Below are 22,329 nucleotides of genomic sequence, written 5' to 3'. Positions count from 1 at the left end.
CAGGTGTTCCTTATACAGGTACCTCCTGGGGAAATTACCCATTCCTGTGCTGTGCAACTTATGTCTTTGGGGCTAGACCCCACCATAGTTGTCTTATCCTAGCTGATGAACAGACATCTCCCTGGGCTTTCCCATCATTTTATTCTATGGCATACATGTTACCCTGAGAAATGTCTGTTACTTTGGCTTGCGCAAAGTTGTGTTGGATCTGGCTTGAAAAAGAAACTGACTGTAGTATTACAGGCTTCAATTTCTTCATAAACTGGCCCTAAAGTAAGAATGGATAATCATGGAATGATGGATCGGTGACTGAGGAGCTTATCAAGTGGTTTCTTGAGTAAATTTCATCGTTTTCCAGCTGTGAACGGGAGATTTTCAGGAAGTTGTAAGAATAGATAGATGAGTTCGTACAGTAGTGATTTGCTTGGGTGCACTCAAATATTTCTTAAAGCATAGATAGAAACATTATAACCGTATCAACGGTGACGTTCTTCAAAAGTGTTAAAGACTGCTGAATGCAGTGACTTTGTGGGTCTACATTTGGCAACTGGATTCTGATGGATTTGAAGAACGATGAAGGCATTCTTAGCTGCTGCTACAAGGGAGAACAATTTGACCTCTCCTAGAAAGATTAAGGAAATGTGTAGAGAAATCGGAAAGTCTTCTCTTCTAGATCTTTCAGGAAATTTATTATTCTAACATGAAATTCTGAAAGAATTGTATAAGGAAGTGAAAATGACTGAGTGGGATTGAGACAGGATATTAACTCTGAAAAAGGTAATACACAATGGAGATTACAAACTTAGTGATGCCTGCCCTCTCCATCATATGGAATTTATACAGTTCTGAAAAATTACACTGAAGAGTTTATGTCCTCCTTAGGCACTGCTGCCTTTGCTAAAAACTCTGTGTGTTAGACTAGGTAGGCAGAACAGCCGATCAGCCCGTTGAGGCAGGGTGCTCTGTCAATGCACAGGCAAAAACAGTTCTGCTTACTCGGTGCTGTATCACCTCTGAAGCAAGAATACAAATAAAATGCTTAGTTATATCATTTTCTTGTTAGTATGGCATTTTTGTTTATAGGGAGTCTGTCTTAGGAAGTTGGTTCGATAAATCTGGACAGGGTTTGTATGCCTGGGATATTAAATATTCATGAATACTTGTTCAAAGGTTTCAAATCATGCAGTAGGATAATCCTGACTAATATGTTTTCATTTCTTAGCATACAATACAATTTTTCAAAAACATATTTAGAGAAACTTTATAGACTTTCTAAAAGAGCATGACTGCTAGAAATATAACCATTTCAAAAATTCTTTGGAAAAAAAAAAATCCTGCTTTAGCTTCATCAGATCACTAGAAACGTAACTGGGCTATTTTCCGTCTCGGTGTGTCAGCCAAGAATAGTAACACTAAGCACTACTTTTTGTCCTCTTCCCCATTTTCTCATGGAATAGGCTTACATTTCTGAGGTCTCTAAAAAGATAGTTAAGTCTCTTCACTAAAGGAAATCTTACAGGTGTCTTTCTCGAAGTATGCTCCTGTGTGCCAGCACTTTAGGCAGTCTGCCCAGGAAGAGTGGGCAGCAGCTGTTAGTTTTGATTTTAGTTTGCATGTGTTGTAACATTAGAGGAATGCTGCACTTCCTTTTGTTTTAAAAAAAAAAAAAAAGTTCTGAATTGTTATCCTACTAAATAATCATATAGGAAGCTGCCGTTTGCTGTCCATCAAATAGCTGATGTGCTATATGATGAAGCCGCCGCTCAGCGTGTAAGCTTTTAAAAAAGGAGAGAAGACAATGGACTCTCTAAAAATATTGTTTTCTGGGAATATAAATCTGGTCAATAGTTGAGCATTGTTTAGCTATTATTTTTAATTAATGTCCTGGTGAAAGGGTCTGCTTTAAAAGGAGATACGCATATTTTCAGGCTCTCTAGGTGTATATAAGAAGGTACTCGCATTTTTTTCATTAACTTTTAGGCTGAAATTTGGCCATTTTCTGCTAGCTGCTAATAACGGTAATTAATTTATTCGATTCATTTATACTTAAGCCTGTATTAGAAGTGAACAAGTGTATGCCTTGGGGCAGCTTCTGGTGTGCGTGTTGCAACCTTGGACGTTCTTAAAACTCTTCCAGGCAACCACCCAGTGTTCAGCATTCTTTCCTGTCAGCAGGAGGAAGGTCTGAAGAGGGGGCACCCCAGAAGGTAACCCAGGTGCTGCTGTGGCTGTCTGAACTGTGCTTGCGGCTCTTCCTCGGCTGACAAAGCTTGCCTTGATAAGCTTATTTGGGAAATGTGCCCTTCACTATGTTACCATGCTGTATCAAACGGCAAACTCCATTTCAAATTTGAGGCTCTTAGTCTTTCTCATAGTCGTCTTTTTTTTTTTTTTTTAAAAACCCAAAGTTGGACTAAATCTCCAGTACTCCAGGACACAGATCTAATGAGGAAGGGCTGCTAGACCTTGAGGGGGTCTTTCATGTGGAAATACCTTTAGCAAAGTGTTAGATAAATAGTTTTCTTACAGAAGACAATGGTCATGAACAAAGATGACCATTAAGTCATCTGACTGAGAGGACTGACTAGAAGTTATTTAAAAAGAAGAGAAGGCGTGCTGGGATTTCTTGCTGGCTGTTTTGTGCAGAAAACAGGAGGAAGTTGTCCAGTCGTTAAAGGAAAAGGCGTACAGCAGGAGGGATCCCATGTGTACTTTGAGGATTTGGACCCCAGCCAAATGCTGAAGTGTAGTCAGAAAACAAAAATGGGTAGAAATTATCTATTTTGCCTTGTGCGGATATTTCCTGTATATTTCCTGTGCTCCTTACAGTTTAGAGAAATTGAATTTGGGGAAAATTAAACTTTCCAAGAGAGGTTTGTTACCAGGCATGAAATTCTGTGTGTGTTTAAATCATGATGAAATTAAACGTTTTTGAGAGCTGAGAGGTTTTGGCAGTTTCGTACTGCCACGCTAGTAAGGCAAGCTGATGGAGACATTCAGGAAGACTGTTGGAAAGACTGAGGGGAGCATAGTGCCAAAACCTACTCAAACTTAGGAAAGTTTAAAAATATGAATATTTAACATATTGATGTAGGACTTAAATGCAGCAGCCTAGTGAATAATGTTCAGGGAGTGCTTCTGTGGTTTGTGACGATAGTTGGAGTCTTCTCAATCCGTGCAGAACTGGAACAGTTTTTAAAGAGAAAAATTTTGGTTAAATTGCATGACTTTCAGCTCCCAATTGCTGTGTGTCATTGGGAAGGTATTTACCCTATGTTTGCACTGAAACATGTGATTGTACATGATCATAATGTCCTGATGACAGTTTTCAGTGATGTTAATAAGAAGGCTTGCACCTACATGAATAATCTTGATTATGTCTTGAGTGTTTACTGATGTCTTACTAACTAGGAGAGTTTTCCTTAAACTCTGCCATAACTTTCTGCCTCCTTCCCTACTCAAAAATTATAACAAATTTTAAATGGGGTGCTAAATGGTGCAAAAACTACAAGGAATTTTTAAAGAAAATATTACAAACTCTATAAAAATTAAAGGAGTGCAATAAAACCAAATTTTGCTAAACATAAACACTTAAAATTATACAATACACTTACATTATTGTAATGAAATAGATAAGTTTGTGTAGAGAATAACTTTTTAATTGGTTATTTTGATTTATATGTAATAGGTCATTTTCTACATATTTCTGTATTCTTCCCTGCCACCATTGTTGAGAATCGTAACCCTTGCAAAAGACGCTGGAAATAGAATGAACATACTTGTAGCTGATAGTTGTGGGAATTCTTTTTTTAGGGCTAGCCAAAACTGGCCAGAACTTTTGTTTCTTTGGAAGACTAATTCCATATTTTTAATACACGATGCTTCAATTAGTTTTCTTATATGTTACCTAGAAATACTGTAGAATTTACAGCTTCTTTGCCAAGTGATCTGAAAATCTGCTCCTTTCTGTTCTGAAAGAGTTTTGTAGTTTATTTTGAAGTACTTGGTCATGATGATTTTTGTTTCAGATTACCAGCATTACTGGTATCATTGCCAGTTTAATTGATGAAGTCACTGAACACAGAAAATGATTTAATATTCTCTGTAAATGGGAATTCCTGCTTCAGTGCTTTCATAAAACAATTGTTCTTAAAGATTAAATGCAAATCTTGGCCTTTGTTGTTTTGTGTGTGTTTAGCTAGTGTGAGTAGTGTGCTAGATGCAATGATTTTGTTAACCGTAGGTGATTACTAATGAAGTCCTGTGTAAGGATTCTTGATATATGGAAGGACAGTTAATTCCAAAATGGCATCAGGTCCTTCCCAGTGACATGAACTTTATCAGTGATATTTCTGTGCAAATAGAGAGAGCTCATTTTACACTGTGTGAATAAAGCATGCATTTTGTGATCAAGTTCTGATGAAGCCAATGACATTCATCACTTTACTAATAAGCCAATGCAGTTTTTAGACATCTTTTTCGATGAAGAACTCGGCAATATATAAAACAGCAATGCAATAAAGTACCAGAAACAGTTATTTAACCAAATAGTGAAACCTTCCGATTCTAGTTCTGATTTTAGTGATGCAAATAGCAACACAGCTCTTCCAGTATTACAACTTCAAAAAGGCATTTTCCCATGGTTTACACTGACTTCAGTCAAATGAATCTCAGAAATATTTTTTCCCATGGTAAAAGAGTTGCACTGTTGATATAGGTGAACTTGTTCACATAGACAGAAGACTATTTTCTTCTCTCTGAGATTAGTTTATTAAAATCCCTTGTGATATTTTACATATACATGCAACAATGGGGTTGTCTAGAGGTGTTCTAGTGTGATAGCTGCTTCTGGTCTGAAGGCTACTACTGATACTGCCTTTTGTGTTTGGAAAAATGTAAGTTTGTGTGGTAGTGTGAGAGCTGCATGGCCACGTTTCTAGGAATGGGTGGAAAGTTAAGTGCTTCAAGGACTCCTACACTGGATGCCATTTGTTGTCCCTTAATGTCAGTGGGAGGGTCCAAGTGCCAGGAAGGAAATGGGCTCCAGGCTTTGTCTGGTACTTCTCTGTCTGTAAGCGTAAGGACAGTGATGCTTCCTTTTATAAGTATGCTTTAATTGGAACGTGTGTTGGGGATTCAGGGTGAGAATACTAGACCTTTTAAGAAACAGCTGTCAAATTTATTCTGTAGCGGAGCTGCAGATTTTTATTTTTTCTTTCCAGCCTTATTTCCAGTTGCTTAGGAGCTTGACCTCAAACCTGGCTAGAAGAAGCCTTTACTTTGATGACTTCTTAAGATTAAAGGTAGGCGCACGTAGGGCATGTGTGTAGGGTTTGTTCTTCCCATTATGTTGTAGGGCACAGGTGTCCTCTCCACTCCATAGCTTTCCAAGATTTAAGGGCAAGTGTGAGTGCTGAGTGTTGGGGAATAGTTTCCTCTTGTAGACACCAGTGCCTTTTTCACAGGAAGCAGTGGCAAAAAGACGTTCCTCAGCCCTCGTTTTGAAATGGTCAAACACTCAGATTGTCCTAAGGTTTGTTGACAGGATTGAATATTTTAGTGTTGTAAATGTGGAGATGGAAGTGAGGGAGAGTTGGAGAGGAGGAAAATTCAGTGTATTCTGTTTCTTAAGCACTATTTTCAAGCAGATTCATTGATAATAATCAGAAATTGTCCCCATATGGTGCGTTTACTATTTCTATATTTGTTGAATGTTTATTATTTAAATGAGTTTACATTTGTCCCTTATCTTAAACAAACCCATGCTAGAGAAGCTTGATTTGAAATTAAAGGAAATTCTAGTTAGAGTTATTTCTTTTCATGGAGAATGCTGTAACAGCATAACTAAATTATGAAGATGATGTGCCTAGTATGAGCAATATGACTTTGATACCCTAATTGTAATCATTAGATACACAGCTATTTCACACTTCTAGGCTGTATGTTATCAGTAAATTGGTGTCTGCTAAATAATTGTCTCTTTGTGGTCTTGTATGCATGCTCATTTTATGCTGCTGAAGCAGCTGAAAGGTGAAGTAGAATTGCTTTCCTTGCAATAATGTTTTTCCCTTGAAGATTCCTTTAGGACCTTTTCTTCTGTACACTAAACATAAGAAACTTATTTCTCAAAAAGAAAAAACCCATAATTGTACACCAAGCTCATGTGCCAAGTGCAATTTGTCTTATCCTTGTAAAGCTAATTATTCAGCTAACTTTGTTTCCTGCACTTTGGATATCCCAGCAGTAAGCTATGTGCACTTGTATTTCAGTTAAGTAAAGGTATTTTGTATTATTCAGAAGTGACTTGATAGCTTTCTTATTATAGCTTTTATCATTTTAAAAAGTTAGTAAAAGTAATATAGATGAAGTAATATTCTTGCCCTGCTTAAGCAGAGGTTTAGTTTGTTAACTTCTAGGGTATCAGCCTTTGTCAATGCTCTGCTCGTGGTGTGTTGCGAGTTAATTCCAAAAAGACAGATAGATTTTCACAATATGTCATAGTTGCTATGTCCAGGCATAGTTGTATGTTATCCATGAGAGAAAGACATCACTGCACGCTGAAGCTGATATTGTTCCTGGTAGTATCTCTGTGTTGACCTGCCTTGGTTGCACAAATGTGCTCACGGAGGCCTATGTAGATAGCATTTAATAAATCTATCTAGAACAGATGTAACGTGACAATTTTTACTACTTATGTAATTTTGTCACACTTAGATGCTTCTTGTGTAATGCTACTAGCTATATATTTGCAGGAACTTTAAAAATGTTATTATTTTCTAATTCCTGCTTTTCTTTTTGAGAAGCTGAAAAATTTTGTGATGAGTGGGCACATCTATTCTCTCCCTTTATGTAACTTAAGGTCAGCTCACCTTCGTGGATCAATTTCATTAATATTTTCAAATGAAGTGTTATGAAGGAACACCTTTTGATGTTCTGAAATGGCTAATGTACATACCTGTTGAAATAGCTAATGTACATACCTGTAAACTGTTCTGGTGGGAGAAGAGGAGGTGTTGACAACAAAGAAACAACTCCCTTGAGTGGTTTAGAAGTGGTCCCTAGGATATGGAAGCTTATTTTGGTACCCTTTTCTTGTCACCTTCAGACCTCTTGTGGACTTTGATATGGTAATAGACTGTGAAATAGAATTAAGCACTGATGGCGGCAAGATGCCTTGTTATCAGAGGTTATGTAATGTTGAAAGATTGACTTGGCCTATTCGGAACTTAATGCTTAAAGCAGACTGTGCACAGTAGAGAAATACAGATTTTCTGTTCTTGCCTTCCCATTAAGGCTCGGGAGAAAGCTAAAAGCCTTTGTTATTGGTTTTCTGCTACGGTAAGCTTATTTATGCTTGCTGATTATTATTTGTAGAAATTTTCCTTCACAAGTAGTAGCTTAGCTGTACCTCTCTGCTATAGCCTTAAGTTTGTTTGTTCCATTAAATTTTTATTGTGAATCTTTAGCAACTGTTATAGGCAATTCTTTCATCTTCTGAAGCGGATTTACAAAGAACCTGGCAATAGCATCCCTATGGCCAGTAGTTAGTATTGGAGGTTTTATCCTTGTGTCCTTGTACGTTCAATCTTTGGGTGCTCTTCGGTGCAGGAATATGTTATGGAGGCTTATTCTTGCCATAGTTTGAACTCTAACGTGGTCTCATGGTGTTATTACAGGAGTTATTTTGACTGGAGTGCATCCCATGTCCTCTGTGAGATACAACATGCATTACTTAGCTGTCATTTTTAGCCCACGTTTTTGGTTTTTCTTTTCATTTATTTATTCTGTTTCATCCTCCTGTTCCTCTCTTTGGACACGTACATCTATATTCACCTCTTATACAACTACTGCTTCTTCCTCAGTGACAACTTTTTTTGGAATGAAGAAAGAGGAACCCCTAGGGTTGTTCCGAATCTCTGTGGATGCCACGACGTCAAAGACGTAGGCATAGTGAATCCGCTGTAAAGCTAAAGCAGAAAAAGAAAACACAAAAACCTTGTATCTGTGGCTCATGCCCAAAGTTTTAATGGACATGCAGGTTACATATGTTGGTTGAAGTTGGAGGTTCTCATACAGTGCATCCCTTCACATGTAAGGCAAGACTTTCAACCTTGATATAGGTATGCAGCTTGTGGCTTACTTTGCTTGGGGAATGAAAAAATTAAAGCGATTGAGTATAACAAGACAGACGTTTCTCAGTCTAAAAATGGACCTACATCTTATGTTCTTAGAAAACAAAGATGAGTTATTCTGAAAAAATGTTTTTTTAGAAACCACAGCTATCCTCCATAATGATCTCAAAGCACATCTAAAATAAGCACATTATTGGGCCAAGACATTGGTTCGTCAGCATCCCAAGATAGTATTGGAGGGAAGCACAGGAAGTGCCTGTCCAGCAAAAGTTTTAGGCAGCTGATGCTTAATCCCTTCTCCGTGGCTAAGACTTTGTGAGAGAGAGTCTGGAAAGATTAACACTCTTTTGAATGCATGGCTTGTAATTCTTTGTGTGTGTGTGTGACTCGTGTAAGAGACAATTTCAGGATCCTAATTATATCGATGACAACATACCGTGCCTCTTCCCTGTGCTGAAGCATTTATTTAAATTCTAATTTTTACTGGGATGAATGCCATGTATTAAGCAGCCACTGTTTCTTCTTGAGTACATATACCTTAATCTTGACATCTCCCTTTCAAAAATTTGACTGAGTCGTGGCTGGAGATCAACAGCATTCAACCTAGACCAAAAAAAAAAAATCCAGTGTAGCATCTGTGCCTTTTGCAGAAAATTAGATGTCTGAGAGTACACAATTGTTATTGCATCTTTTAATATAAAAGTCATATGGCACTGCCTATGAAAGCCCAAAGTAAAAAGTTTGAAAATGTTAAATGATTGTAGTATCTTGTATTGGCTTGCTGCTTATGGTTAATGTTCCAGGCTTTATTATTATCTGTAGCTGTCAACTTTATTGCTGTGTGCCATATTTGTACTGTTTGCATCAAACAGGCTTGAATAAGAAGTTAAAGTGACTCTAATACGTTGTTTCTTTCCATTGTTTTAAAATAGCTGTTTCATATAGCTTTTATTTCTTAAAAATGGCAGTGAAAGAGGCATACCAAATAGAATGAAAATGCATCCATGTCAGTAAACTTTAATGCTTTAAGATGTGGGTTTTTTTCTTACATAATAATGTACAGAAATGAATCATTCTGTGTGTGGACATAAGTTAAATGTCTTAGTGTGTTCCTGTGGTTTGCTGCTTTTGTGTTTGAATGAGATAATACTGTGCTAACATTTATTTTAATGTTTTTAAAATGCTTTTAAAATGCAAAACCCCTCAAAGTTATTGCATTGGCCCTTTATTTTTAGCATTGCCTTATGCCTGGGGTATCACTTGTCTCTTTGATTTTCTTTTCATTTGAAATGGCTCCATTCTGTTTACTAATAAAAGTGAAAATGCCATTTGATCCAAATACTATTTGGTCAATAGCAATTTTCTGTTAATTGCCAATATCTAAAGCCTCTTTTTCTTCATGGTGTTCTTTGATTAGATTAGTATTCAGTAATAGCTTCTTAAAGTTTTATAAATGAGAAGTTTACAGAGATAGCAAAGAACTTTATGATATTTTAAATAATTATGGACAACATAAGCAAAACCTGGTGACATGGCTTAATATGCCGTAAGTAGGTTAAGCAGAATGACTGCTGTGAGTTTCTAAAGGACACACAACAAACCAAACAGCAGAGGCTAAAGAAGCTGGTGCTTTAGGCTAGTAGAACTGCTGATTTTACTTGTGATTCTCTGTGCTTTATATAAATATATTACAATCTTAATGCTGTATTATTCCATCATTTGAAGTAAAGAAAGATTTGTCTTTAACCTGAAAATTGAGGTCCTACTTTTGAGCAGTCCCTTCTCTTAGTCCTGCTGGGCAACCGTCTTGTTTTGTTACGGAGAATGTAGGGATTAAGTAAGTCCGACCGTGTTCTCTGAAACATTCCAGTGGAGGAGAGGAAGAGGCAGGTCTGTTCCTTGCTTGTGGGAAAAACAGGAAAGCCAGAAGTGGGAGGAAAACTAAGTAGCTGGCAAAAATGCAAAGCAGAAAACTTCTCCAATACAGTTAGTTACTTTTGTAATATAGGCAGCAATTGTATATACTTTTCAGTATAATGAAAAAGACCTGCTTAGGTAATGATCCACATTTAGTTTAGGTTTACCTTCAAACAATAAAGTTTGAATGGTTTTATATCTGAATTTTGTTTTAGTTGAGTAGGATCTGCTTACATATTTTACTTTCTGTAATAAAAAGTTTCAAAGTTAAAATAACATTCGTTTTTAAAAGAAGTAGAATAATCTTTAAAAGATATTGCCTCTCATCTTTACAGAGCTTTAGAAGGCTGGATATTGTACTTCCTGCTTTACAAACAGAAGTTGCTTGAAAAGTTGCTTTTTTTGTTGTTGTTTTAAAGAGACAGGAAATCTGAGATAATGCTAGGAATCTCCAAATTTCAGTTCCTTTTCTTGTTGTATTTCCATATCACTTGTTCCTCTACAAACATGAAATACTCTCAGATTTTTTTCTTGAGGGGGAATGGGTGGTAAAAGCTCCTCTTGCATCTCTGCATATAAATTCTGCTAAATAGGATTTAATTGCTGCTGCCTTTTAGGTCCTTGTTCTAAAAACAAGCAGACCTTTGCTGGATCATTTGGAGGTACAGATGTTTCAGATCAGGTTGTTGGCAAACACATACATTTCTGTCAAATCGGAGCACACCAGAGGCGATTTGTTAGCCTTATGGTGGCGCTGGGAAGAGGAGCAGTAGCTGATCCAGTCTAAAGACAGTGTGATTTAGGTAGATATCTACATCAGCGAGCTTTATGTGAGGGCAGGCAACCAATGTTTTTCGGTTTTTAGGGTTTTTTCTTTTTGATGACTTTTATTCAAAATGCCAGTTCATAAAGAAAGAGACCTGACAAGTCAGTGACATTTCTCTGTCTGTGACTGGAACGCTGCATCCGGATTTTCTTTTGGGTTATATTGCAAAGTTAAGAACTAAATTTAAAAAAAAGGTCATTAGATGAAGAAAAATGTTAAGGATAATTAAAGCAGGGGGTTTTGTGCCTTATGTGAATGTAAAAATCAAATAAATTTACCTTCTTAACTGTTTCAAGTTGTTAAATTCTGAATGGCTGGCAGTCTTCAGACACGCTAAGAAGGACGTGTATCATTAAGTTTATGATATCATTAGTTGTTTCAAGAATGGTCTGAATTTGTATCTATCCATCACCGCCAGAAATTGTGAATTGCAGAACAATTCAGTTGTGGGCACTTTTCAAAACTGAACAACTTTGAGAGTAGTTTCTGTAAGAAGGCTCAGAATGAGTACAGCTTAAGAGGGAGATGGGATGTGTTACGCTCTGCAGGTATGAGACTCTTTCGAACAGGAAATGAGAACGTCCATAAATAAGCTGTAGTCCTCGAAGGAGTGCGGTGCTGTATAAACGTATGTATGTGCTGGGCGCTGTGAGATTTAAAACATCCTGAGGCGTTCCTTTTCCAGTTTTCTGCTATTGCTTTTTTTTTCCCGCCTCTTCTCTTATCACAGCTCAATGGTGTACGCGTTATGATCTTTTTTTCTGTCTTAATTTTCTTTGCTTGTTTTGCTGTTTAAAAATCGTTAAGCCATTGTCAAAAAGAAAATCTCTTTTATCGGTGCTGGAGGCAGTTAATGGCCTGAAAACTACCGCTGCCTGCTGGTCCAGAAGAAATCTTCACATGGTTGTGATCGCTTACTACTGTTTGGAGATAAAGTTTAATTACGTAGATAGCACTATAATGCTCTTATGTTAGCGTGTTAAGGGAATAATTGCCCCTGTTTTTCATTACATTATAACTTTAACATTAACGTGATAACTTTACATTAGGGAAGAGAAGGAAAACCTACTGAGTAACCAGCTCATTTGATCAGCTATGGCCACTGTTTGTGCCCTTCACTCACAGTCTCTTGAATTTGGATTATAAACATTTTGAGAAGGATTTTTAGCTTGTTCGCAGGAAGTGCCAGCCCGGTTCTGTTTGCTCAAAAACATCTTTCAGTTTTCTGGTGTGAATTTGTATTTCCGGCATCAACAAAACCATTTTTTTTTCTTTTGTTCTCATTTAGGTGCTTAAAGTGGGATTTAATTTCTCATCCTATGGATCACTGAATGAGTAATAGATGGCCTTACCTCGTCTTACAGGCGCTTTACGGTCCTTTTCAAATGTCACTAAACATGATGGTTATAGTGAAGAACTGGGAGACTTAACGGTAAAGATAAAAGGTTTTTTTTTCTTTTTTAGAGCATAATTGTTAAATGTCAGAATATATGGTAGGAGTTGTTAGTTTCGTTGTTAATTTACAATGCTGTTTTGTAAGATTAGGCAGGCAAGGCTTGGCAGAGTGAGTATAGTTTTCTTGTTTATTCCTTCATAGTTTCCTCACTCAAAGTTATATTTGCTTTAGCTATGTGATTTGTTCTAGGCCCTTATATTCAGGATGTGCTATTTAGATAGTGTAGGTTGGCTGTATTACTAGAGCTGTTATTTTGTGTTTCAGGCAGCTATGATTTAAATTGGGCTGGGCTTGTATGTTCTTAGCCCTGAGCTTATGCAGAGCCAGAGCACCAAACTTTTCCCCCTTCAAATACTGAGGCTTGGGACTCTTGTCCAAAGATGGTTGAGAATAAATTTAATGATACTGAATTTAGATACATTCTTTTTTTCATGAAAATAATGCATTAAAAATAATATATGCATTGTGGGAACCTGTAATTTGGAATTAAATTGGAATCCTGAAAGTTGTAAACCTCTCTTGAAGTTGCAAAAGTTTTACTTTATGGAGAATTCTCCCTTGGAAGAATGCAGTAGTTCGTATGTTCCTCCTCGTCCCTCCCTCAGGTAAGAGGATATAAAGAAGAGGTAATAGAGAGGTAATTGTTACTACATTGTAATTGAATGAAATATTGGAATGGTATGGGGTTTTGTATCTAGTGGTTTTTAAAGGAACTGCTTAGCAGTTTGAAATAAGAAGTATATTCAACTGTTTTCCATTTTCAGACTAAAAGATCGAAACTACAAGAACAGTTGCTCACATCTGATCTTACATGGAAGAAGATAATAAAGTTTGTCGGTGACAATTTGGGCAAGAAAGAACACCAAACTGTAAATGGTGATCTAAAAACTATATTACAAGCTGCAAAACAAATAGGTATGTTTTAATTCTCCAGTAGTCTAATAATAGATTGTTTTTTCAAGCTGCTGTCTGCCTGCATATTCGCATAGTAATATAATTTCATTTCTAGCTTAGCTGCAGTCTTGCCCTGAAATATTTTTGAAATTCCAGTTACTTTGATCTGTACACATACAACTTGGATTTGGTCTTCTCTTTTATTTTAACATATGATTATGTTTTTATGTTGATATTCTTGCTTCTGATAGAATTTTTATGCAGTATGTGTTTGTGATCAACCTTCAATAAGAGGAAGCAAAAGTTTCTTTTGGAATATAGTACTCAGCGAAAAGATCATTAATATTATCTGCCTTAGTTGGAATACAGAATTTGTATCGTAAACAAAATTAAATTGCTAGACAAGCAGCTAAGAATTTTAAAAATGTTTTCTGCTTGGAGTATTTTGTGTTGAGGAGAAAAATTAATAACAAAAAATTCCGTTCACTTGGAATTAAGCTTTTAAAACCAAATATTACGTTATAGCAAATAAAGTATGAAAACTTAGTTGGGGATTGAGACTTAGTTTTTGATCTACAGGCTTTTCTGATGAAACTCTTTCAGCAGTGTGCTATTAGCAGAATTTAATTTCACCAACTCATAAACTGAGTGTATGGCTCGAGCTGTAGCAAGAGTTGTTATATATTTAAGAATTTTTAATTTAAGTGCAACAGGGTCGTCTTATATTCTTTTCTGGTTATGTTTCAAATATCTTAAACAGAATCCTAGATAAATAACTCAGAGGAATTAAGATGCATAGATATGTTTGCTTTTCTTGGCATTGTAGTCCAGAGCCTTTTCTCACAATACAAATGTTAGCCTGTCTCACTCTTTGCCAATAATTCCTTTGGAAATACAAAAAAAACTAACAAATTAAGAAAGAAATAAGCATATGAAAAGAGACTTTCAAGAAACGCTAGCTAAGTTATTTGTGTCCAGCATGTAAGTACGTATCATGCTGTATGCTTACGCAGAATCTGTCTGTTAAAGCTATTAACAGTTGTAATGGTGGATTCCTTTAGCGAGTCATCAGGACAAGAATTTCAAGTATTTCTCAAATCACTGACAAAAATATTTTCAAGTCATCTGAAGGTACAGGTGTTCTAAACCTCATCTACTTTATGGTTTATTCCTTCTGTGTCATAAACATGATATGCTGTTATTTTTCCAGATTTGGCCCTAATTTTGTTTTTATTCTATTTTTTTAATACAAGTAGTAAGTTGAGCTTGTGCTGTTCGCAGAATTAACATCTTCAGGTCAGAAGTTAAAAGAGTGTGGCTGTCTGTCTTTCTAAGACAGAGAGGCCTCTAGGAAGGGCCATCTTTCTGCCTCCGTTCTCACTCCTGCATCTGTTTCAATGCAAGTATTTCAGCTGGCAATTGTGATGTGCGAGGTTTTGAGGAAGCTCATGTGAGATGTGATTTGAGCCATCTTCGGGGCAGGAAAAAAAATGTGATGCATTTTACTAATAGCGCTTGATAGTCACTGAGAAATGACTTCTTGGTGGCATGCTATCTACCTTTAGGCATCCAACTAGACTCCCTCTACAACGGAAGGATAGTGGTAAACTCCCTGTCTCTGTGGCGTGTAAACTCCCTGTCTCTGTGTACTGCAGACAATATGTGCTCCATGGTGCACTGGGGAGGCCTGATTCCTGAATGCACATCTGCCCACCTTCTGGCTGTGGTGATGCTACCTTTCATAGGATAAAATATGGTCAGGAAGGTAGCTGCAGCATCCTGCAGCAGTCTCCGAATCTGACATCAGGTCATATTGGATGCTTGGGGTGCTTTGGAGTGCACGTGCCCCAGACTGTAAATGTAATTTGTTTCTCTGATGTTTGCATCAGCTAGGGAACTGGACCTAAAGTTAGTGTGGAAAAGGTGCAATCTGTACTGATAATTGATTGAAGAAATAATTGTTACTTAACCTACAGCAACTTCAGCAACTTTTTTTTTTTGTTGTTTTAATTTTGAGATTGCCCACACAACTTCAACAATTCACCTTTAGTTGTCGTTAGGAGTTTTTTATTGCTGGGCTGCAATGGTAAAGGCAGGTTTGAGATACACCTGTGATGGGAGGGAGAGCCCTAAAGGTATTAGCATAGTTCTCCTGTTCAAAAACAAACAAACAAATCCTTCTTGATAAATGTGCAGTAGGTGAACTAGATGAATAGTGGTACTAGATAAATGTCTGTATGAACAACATATTTGTGAAGACAAAAAAAGACTGAATTTTTCTTAGTGCTCCATTTAAGTAACATACTATTGATGTGACTTTTAAAAGTTATTCTCTTTATTTTTCTTACTTCTATTCCATAACTCGATCAATTCAGATTTTATTAGGGTGACATTAGGATTTTAGGAAGATGTCAATGCCATCAGGCTTGGAACAGGCACTGAAACAGTGTTAACTGGGGTGGTTAATCCATCTATCTTGCGTGTTCCCTTCCCATCAAGCAAAGACACCCCGCTCCTCCCTGACTACCAGTCCAGGGCTTGATGCATGTTGGTATGGCCAGAACAGCAAGTCTGGTTATTGTCCTGCTCCAGGCTGTGGTGATCAAGTGCAAGGTTACGCAATGATTACCCATGGACAGCCCCAACTTCATCATTTGCATACCTTATTTTCCCTTTTCTCACTTCTTGACCCTGCTTTTGCTGCTCTTTATCCCTCCCAAATAAACAACCTGTCTATAATAACTTTTTCTACTGTTCCTGATTCCTGGGTTTCCTACACATGTCCACCTGTATCATTGTAACAGGTTGAGGGTGGTGGTGGGGGAGAGGGACTTTTTTGGTCAGCCAAAAATAGGACAGTTTCCAGTGATAAACATAATTTTAAAAGTTGTCACAAGGATACATGCAATCTTGTTCACCTCTTTTGTTGGAGTGTAGTTCATTTTTAATATACTAAATATTTTATTTTAGAGAATCTGAACTTAAAGTTGGTTTGCTTTCAGGTGATTCAAACAGCTCTTATATATGTATTTTTTTCTTAGTCAGTAGCATGCTTAGTTGGTTTCTATACTCATCCTCATAAACATGAAACTCACCTGGAAGAGGAAAGATGAGATTTAAGTAAGGACCTCATACAACTGCCAACTAGGCACGGCAAACTAGGTAAATAGGCTACAAAGAGATGTGGGAGTGTTGTTTCCCTTGATCTGAATATGTACCTCCATAACAAACAACTTGAGCTAAGGGGAGGAGATGTGCATAGTTCTTTAAATGTCCAATATTTATAACTTAATCGTAAGAGATACTACAGTGAAATGTTGTCTAGGCTAAGGCGGACAAGAGCATAATGACTACGAAATTTACAATATAACACGTAAGACCATATGCAATATAGGAAGTAGAACTAAACATCTAGTGGGGAAGAAAAAGGTTATAAGCAAAATAGGTTACTTGCCATTCTTAACTGTGAATGTTGTCTGTGCAAATAATTTGGCAGATTTGCATTTTCTGCATTAATGACAAAGAAAATCATGATTTTCTTTATTTGCAGTGTTTTTCGAAGATGGCTGCAAAAACTCTAATTTTTTTCACGTTTTAGTATCAGCAATGGTGAAATAGGTAGGTAGAGCAAATTGAAAGACCTGAGAGAAATAGTGGTACCTTTTAGTTTGATGAAGTGGAAAGGACAAAACAAATGAAAACAAATGCATGATTATTTAGTTAGAACAAGTTAGAAAGAGACCATCAGCTTTGACATTTCTGAATAGAGTAAGGATGCATAATATTATGGAGACACAAACCAGTAGAATAGATTAGTGACTGAGGCACAGTGACAGGACAGTAATGTTCCAACCACCATCATCAGAAATGTACTGGAGGAAAAGTGAATTGCTTGTATGCTTTTTTAGCTTAATTTGAAGGAAATAAAATCTCAAGCCAGGCTACAGATACTTCAATAATGATTGACTCGAGGGAGGAAAATAAGAATTTTTTCAATTATATGATTGGCTTAAAAAGAAGGAGAGTCGCTTCAAGTCAGCCATGATGGCTCTATACAGTTAGAAGGGAGGGTGTATTCAGAGACACTTCCACAAATAGGAGACATTGACAAAGGAGAATTAGCATATAATGAACCTAAGAACTTTTCTGGACTCTTTCAGTAAAAGTGTTCTTTTAGCTTAATAACATTTACTTATGTTTAAAGACAAGTGACTTTTAAATAATGATATGTATTTGTATGTTAGGAATATAAGAGAGGGTCATTGAGCCAAATTAGGTCTCTTGAGTTTTCAGACTAGCTTTTTGCTGTGATTCATATATGGTTAATGCCAAGAGGGAGGTTGAATCGCTGCTTCTGTTAAGACATATTTATGCATAGCTAGTATGTGTGTGTACTTATTTTTATATCGCTTATCCTCCAAAGTAATTAGGGAAGATAATTATCTGTGCACCTAATTATCATGTAAATATCACCTACAATCCCCTCTGTGAACTTTTAAGCTCCAAAGTGCACCATATGGAAGTACAAGTGAAGTACTGAATTTTTAGGCACCTAACTTGCTTCGAATCAGGTCTCAACTAATTATGTAAAAGTAACTAATCATTTCAGTAAGGGTTTGTTGTTGTTGTTATTTTTAATGGGCAGAAAGGGAAGATACAGTAGAGCAAACGCATAGGATCATAACTGTTTAGATAGCAGAAGTATGCAGAGGCAGGCAGAAGACAATTTTGAAAACTCTTTAAAAGAGAATAGGCATCTTTCCTATTTTGAAAAGTGCCATTTAGGTTTTTTTTAAAAACATGAATAATATATTTTTTTAAACTAACTTGTTTTAATAGATCTTTTGAGTTAGCCATATCAGGGATAAATCACCAATATTATCACTTAAATCGTGCTGTTCTCTGTTTCTAATATAACTGAAGAATTGACCAGATCAAGAGATCAAGACAATAGTAGTTTGTAAATCTTGACGTTAAGCTTTTAAAATGTTTTAGAAGGTATGAAATCTTGTAAGAAAAGGTAATTCTACTTTAAAAAATTGACTTGACTTCTTAGAGTATATTTTTTAAGATTAGAAAAACATTCTGAAGGTTGTCCTCTTAAAAACCTGCATGCTGTATTTTTATGTATTTTTTGCACTTGACCTTTTGTTTTGTTTAGTAGTGACATTTTAGTTCTTTATATGGTGCATTTACTTACGTTTTTCCTTCAAGAACCTCAGAGAATATTGATATGAGGGGCAAATCATGTTTTTCTCTAATATATTTTTTGATTTTTCACAGTATGATTTAATATAGGTAGCCTGTAACTCTAAATTCATACATGGACTTTTAATTTCTTTGGGAAGATTTTCTAATTAATACACATTCTGTAGTACTAGAAACAAGAATGTAGTATTTCCCAGCTGAGTTCTGTATGTTTAGTCTATCATGAATATTCAGACTAGGCAGTGAATAAACATTGATACAAAGTGGAAAATTTTACCTGTAGAGAGCTCATAAATATACTGCTGTGAATTGTAGACCTCTGGCAAGTTTTCTTCCCCTTACTTGAAAAGTAGGAAGGCATTAGTAATCCTTAATATGAATTTCTAGTAAGTAGGAGGATAATGAAGACAGATGCTTTATTATTATATACTTGTATAATTCAGTACCTTGCAACCACTGCTCCTTGTTATGGTCTTTATTGCATTTCTCTGTTTTTGAGATTTATGGCAGGAAATTGAATACAGTTATGTTATAGGCACTGGAGGAGAATTAGTTTGACGTGTATATACTTTTTTTTTTTTGTTAACAGTCGGAGCTGAAAATGGACAAGAAGCAATTGAAAGTGGAGCTGTTTTTCTCTTTAAGACATTTCACAGGAAAGAATGTGTTGGTCATGATGAGACAAAGGCTATCAAGCAGATGTTTGGGCCCTTTCCTTCATCATCTGCTACCGCAGCTTGTAATGCCACATGTCGGATTGCTTCTCACTTCAGTGAAGAACAGCTTACAGCCCTCATGCAGATGGCTGAAGAACAAAATGGTGATAACAGAGTGTTCTTTGGTAAAAATATAGTGTTTTCATTTGACATGCATGATTTGGATCACTCTGAGGAGCTGCCTGTAAATGGTGAGACTGATGCACGGAAAATTATAAGCTTAGATTATAAGAAATTTCTGAGTAACCAGCTGGATCACTTACAGAATTGCTATGGTGAGAAATCTGATCTCAAGACTTTGGAAAAAGCAGATGATTCTTTTTTGTGGTGTGAAGTTGGAAAGTATCTGAATGAATCTCAGGGGAGTACCCCCGGAGGGCCAACAATAGAAGATCTCTGCTGTACTTTGTACGAGATGCTTGCTTCTACCAAAAGTGGTGATGAACTTCAGAATGAGGTATGGTAGCATATGAGCCATACTATATTAATGTAAATGTTGCTGCAATATTAAATTATTTCATATAGGATCGTGCCAATGTATTTCATTCAAGTCTTGTCTATGTTTTGTTTTTGTCTTAGGAAAAATTATGTGACAGCATCTTAATCCACCAAACAAAAGAATATTATGTGCATATTCCCTCTTCCTCCTGTAACATACAGACTATTATTTTTTTGGCCATTTGCCCAGCTTCTTCATACTTGAAGTGGAGGACTGGACAAGTAGCGCTGCTTTAAAACTTTGTCATTTCGCTTGCTTTTATTTTTTTGGTAAGAGAGTGGGGAAGGGTTATCAGGAGAAGAGCGCAGAAAGCTTAAAGGAGGGAGAACAGTGGCTAGGAGCCTAAAGTGAAAGATAAATGTAGTGGTAGAAAAGGGAAGTACGTGATTAAAGACTAGCAGTGACTCTTCTTCAGTTGTATGCTGGAGAGATGAATGAATTAAGCTAGGGGAAGAGAACATAATTTATGAATGGGATTGGGAATGAATTCTAGCCATTTTTTTTATTACATCTTCCATCTCTTTTCCTATGCGCTCCTCAGCTATGTTTTTTTTCTTTTACCAACTTGTTCAGCTTTCCCCCTTAAAAAAAAAAATCAGTACTCTGAACTCCGTAAGCAACTTTTCAGAAAGATTTAAAATATAAAAAATTTGCTACAGAAATATGACTGATGGCAATCCTGTGAAAGACAGCAAAATGAGAACTTGCAGGAAGTTGGTCATTAAAGGTGCACCTTTCCTTTTAACTAAAAAAAGTGATAGAGGACATGATACTCCATTTTCGATTTAGATAACTATGTATTGAGTACCTACTGTATAAAGATATAATTGTTGAAGTTGTTCTTTTGTTTGGTAGTTAGAAGAGGGAAATTCACCAGTTTGCTGTGACCGTGCTTCGAGGTACATCTCGTGGTTTCCTTTCCAGTATTTTCATACCTGAATTTTTTCATACAGCTTTTCTTCCTATTTGAGAATCTAAATTTGAATATAATGGGAAACTGACCTAATTTGTGCTATATTAAAATATCTTTGAAAAATAAGTTTTATACATTTCTGCAAACAATTTCAAGACTTGGGTGGTTGTGTTGAGGAGAAGATACACTAAAGATAAAAGATGAGCATCCTTGGAGAAGGACGTGGGGTAAAGAAACTTACAGGTGAAATGAAACGTAGAAAAAATCCTCATCTGCCATAGAGATTTGAAGTTTTTTAATGGGATAGAAGAAAAGATTTCCAAAAATTTTTTTTCTGGGTTGAAAGATATCTTTTAACATATAGTCACAGGGAACGCAGAAATACTTCTGTACTTCCACATAATGCTTAGTTAAGTTTAATTTAAAGAATATTAAGGGAAATGCTTGAAATAGTTCACTTGAAGGAAGAAGGAACAAAGGTATTTTTATTTGGCAACGTTATGATCGGTAAACCAACTGGGAGAAAGTGCAAGCCAGCAGTTGTTATACAAATGACCTACAAAGACTTCTTTTCCTTTTGTGTTTGAAACAAAGACTTTCTGATAACTTATCTTTCTCTGTGCCTTTACAGAAGTTTTAGTTTGATTATATGAAACATAATTGTGAATTCTCTTCTGGAGAGAAATACTGAATAAAAAACTTTCCCTTGATTGTCTGAAACCTGCATCTTTTTGGATTTTTAAGAATTCTTAGTAATAAAAAGATCAATTTTCTCTCCATTCTGCTCACTTACCCCCCATGCCTCTCTGAAGCCATAAAGATCTGTCTTTCCTGTTAACTACAAATGTTGCGTGGTTAGCATATTGCTTTTTGTGTCATTCTCATTAATTCATTGCTCAATGCCCGTTATGTATGGGGGGGAGGCATAAGACCAATTTGAAACCAATCACCCTTTCTTAAAAACTAGCTGATGTTTATGTTGTGTTCTCTGTAAGAGTAGTCATGAATAGAAATTTTTTTCCTGGTTTTTGGATTTTGCCTTCACTTAGCGATGTTTCATTATAGCAATTTTGCTTGTGGCATCATTGTGAGCAGACGGTGTACTTTAACCTAAAGATAACCCATTTGTGGAACTAGGTCATCACCTTGCAATATGATATGGTATAACAAGTATGTATTCGATCATGCATATTGAAACTCTTACATTAATGGGAGTGAGGCATGTATGCTAAAGTCTCTGTGCTCTATAAAATTCTTTTGTCCTCTGTAAACCAAGAAGAAAGAGCCATTCATGTGAAAGGATATTTCTTTGTAAATGAAATCCAGATCTTTAAAATACATTTCTGTATTTTAAAAGCGGTGCCCATTCAATCGCCTTCTCAGTCCTTCTATTTAGGAAGATACCATTATGTTTATTAATAAACAAGAAAAGAATGTGCTGTTGGTAAGGATACTGGGGAGTAGACTTCTCAAAAATAATTTCATTTAATCTTTAAGCAGAGTTTATAAAAAATCTCAAATCGCCCTGAGAATATGAGCATTTGTGGTTCATTTCAAGGGTGACTTCCTGTCTTTTGCATGTATGTATAGACACAAACTTAGGTCAGTTACATTTTTAACTGTATAGTGAACTCTTAAGTAAAAGAAATTGAAATAAGCTTCTTTTCCCATTGCTGTGTAGCCTAAAGTTAGCGATCAGATAGGTACAAGAAATGTATTGTGCTTTGCTTTCTCTACTTAAGAACATTCCATGCTTCCAATGGGGCAG

General features: G+C 36.3%; 1 protein-coding gene across 4 annotated transcripts in view; it reads left to right on the top strand.

Moving 5' to 3' along the window:
- ASCC3 (activating signal cointegrator 1 complex subunit 3) overlaps positions 1-22,329 on the top strand; it is a 287,466-nt gene that overhangs the window by 5,100 nt on the left and 260,037 nt on the right. For 3 of the 4 annotated variants that reach the window (XM_068937883.1, XM_068937886.1, XM_068937887.1), the window contains exons 2-4: positions 12,164-12,307; positions 13,096-13,246; positions 19,023-19,606. In XM_068937883.1, coding sequence (XP_068793984.1) covers positions 12,218-12,307; positions 13,096-13,246; positions 19,023-19,606 — 825 coding nt within the window. In that variant the 5' untranslated portion in view covers positions 12,164-12,217. Of the gene's footprint in view, positions 1-5,222; positions 5,304-12,163; positions 12,308-13,095; positions 13,247-19,022; positions 19,607-22,329 lie in introns of all 4 variants that reach the window. The other variant, XM_068937884.1, reaches the window with a different exon arrangement.

The sequence above is a fragment of the Struthio camelus genome, chromosome 3 (genome assembly GCF_040807025.1).
Source record: "Struthio camelus isolate bStrCam1 chromosome 3, bStrCam1.hap1, whole genome shotgun sequence".
NCBI classification, from domain to species: Eukaryota; Metazoa; Chordata; class Aves; order Struthioniformes; family Struthionidae; genus Struthio; species Struthio camelus.
Note: the sequence above shows the minus strand (reverse complement) of the source record. Positions and strands in the feature narration are given on the sequence as shown.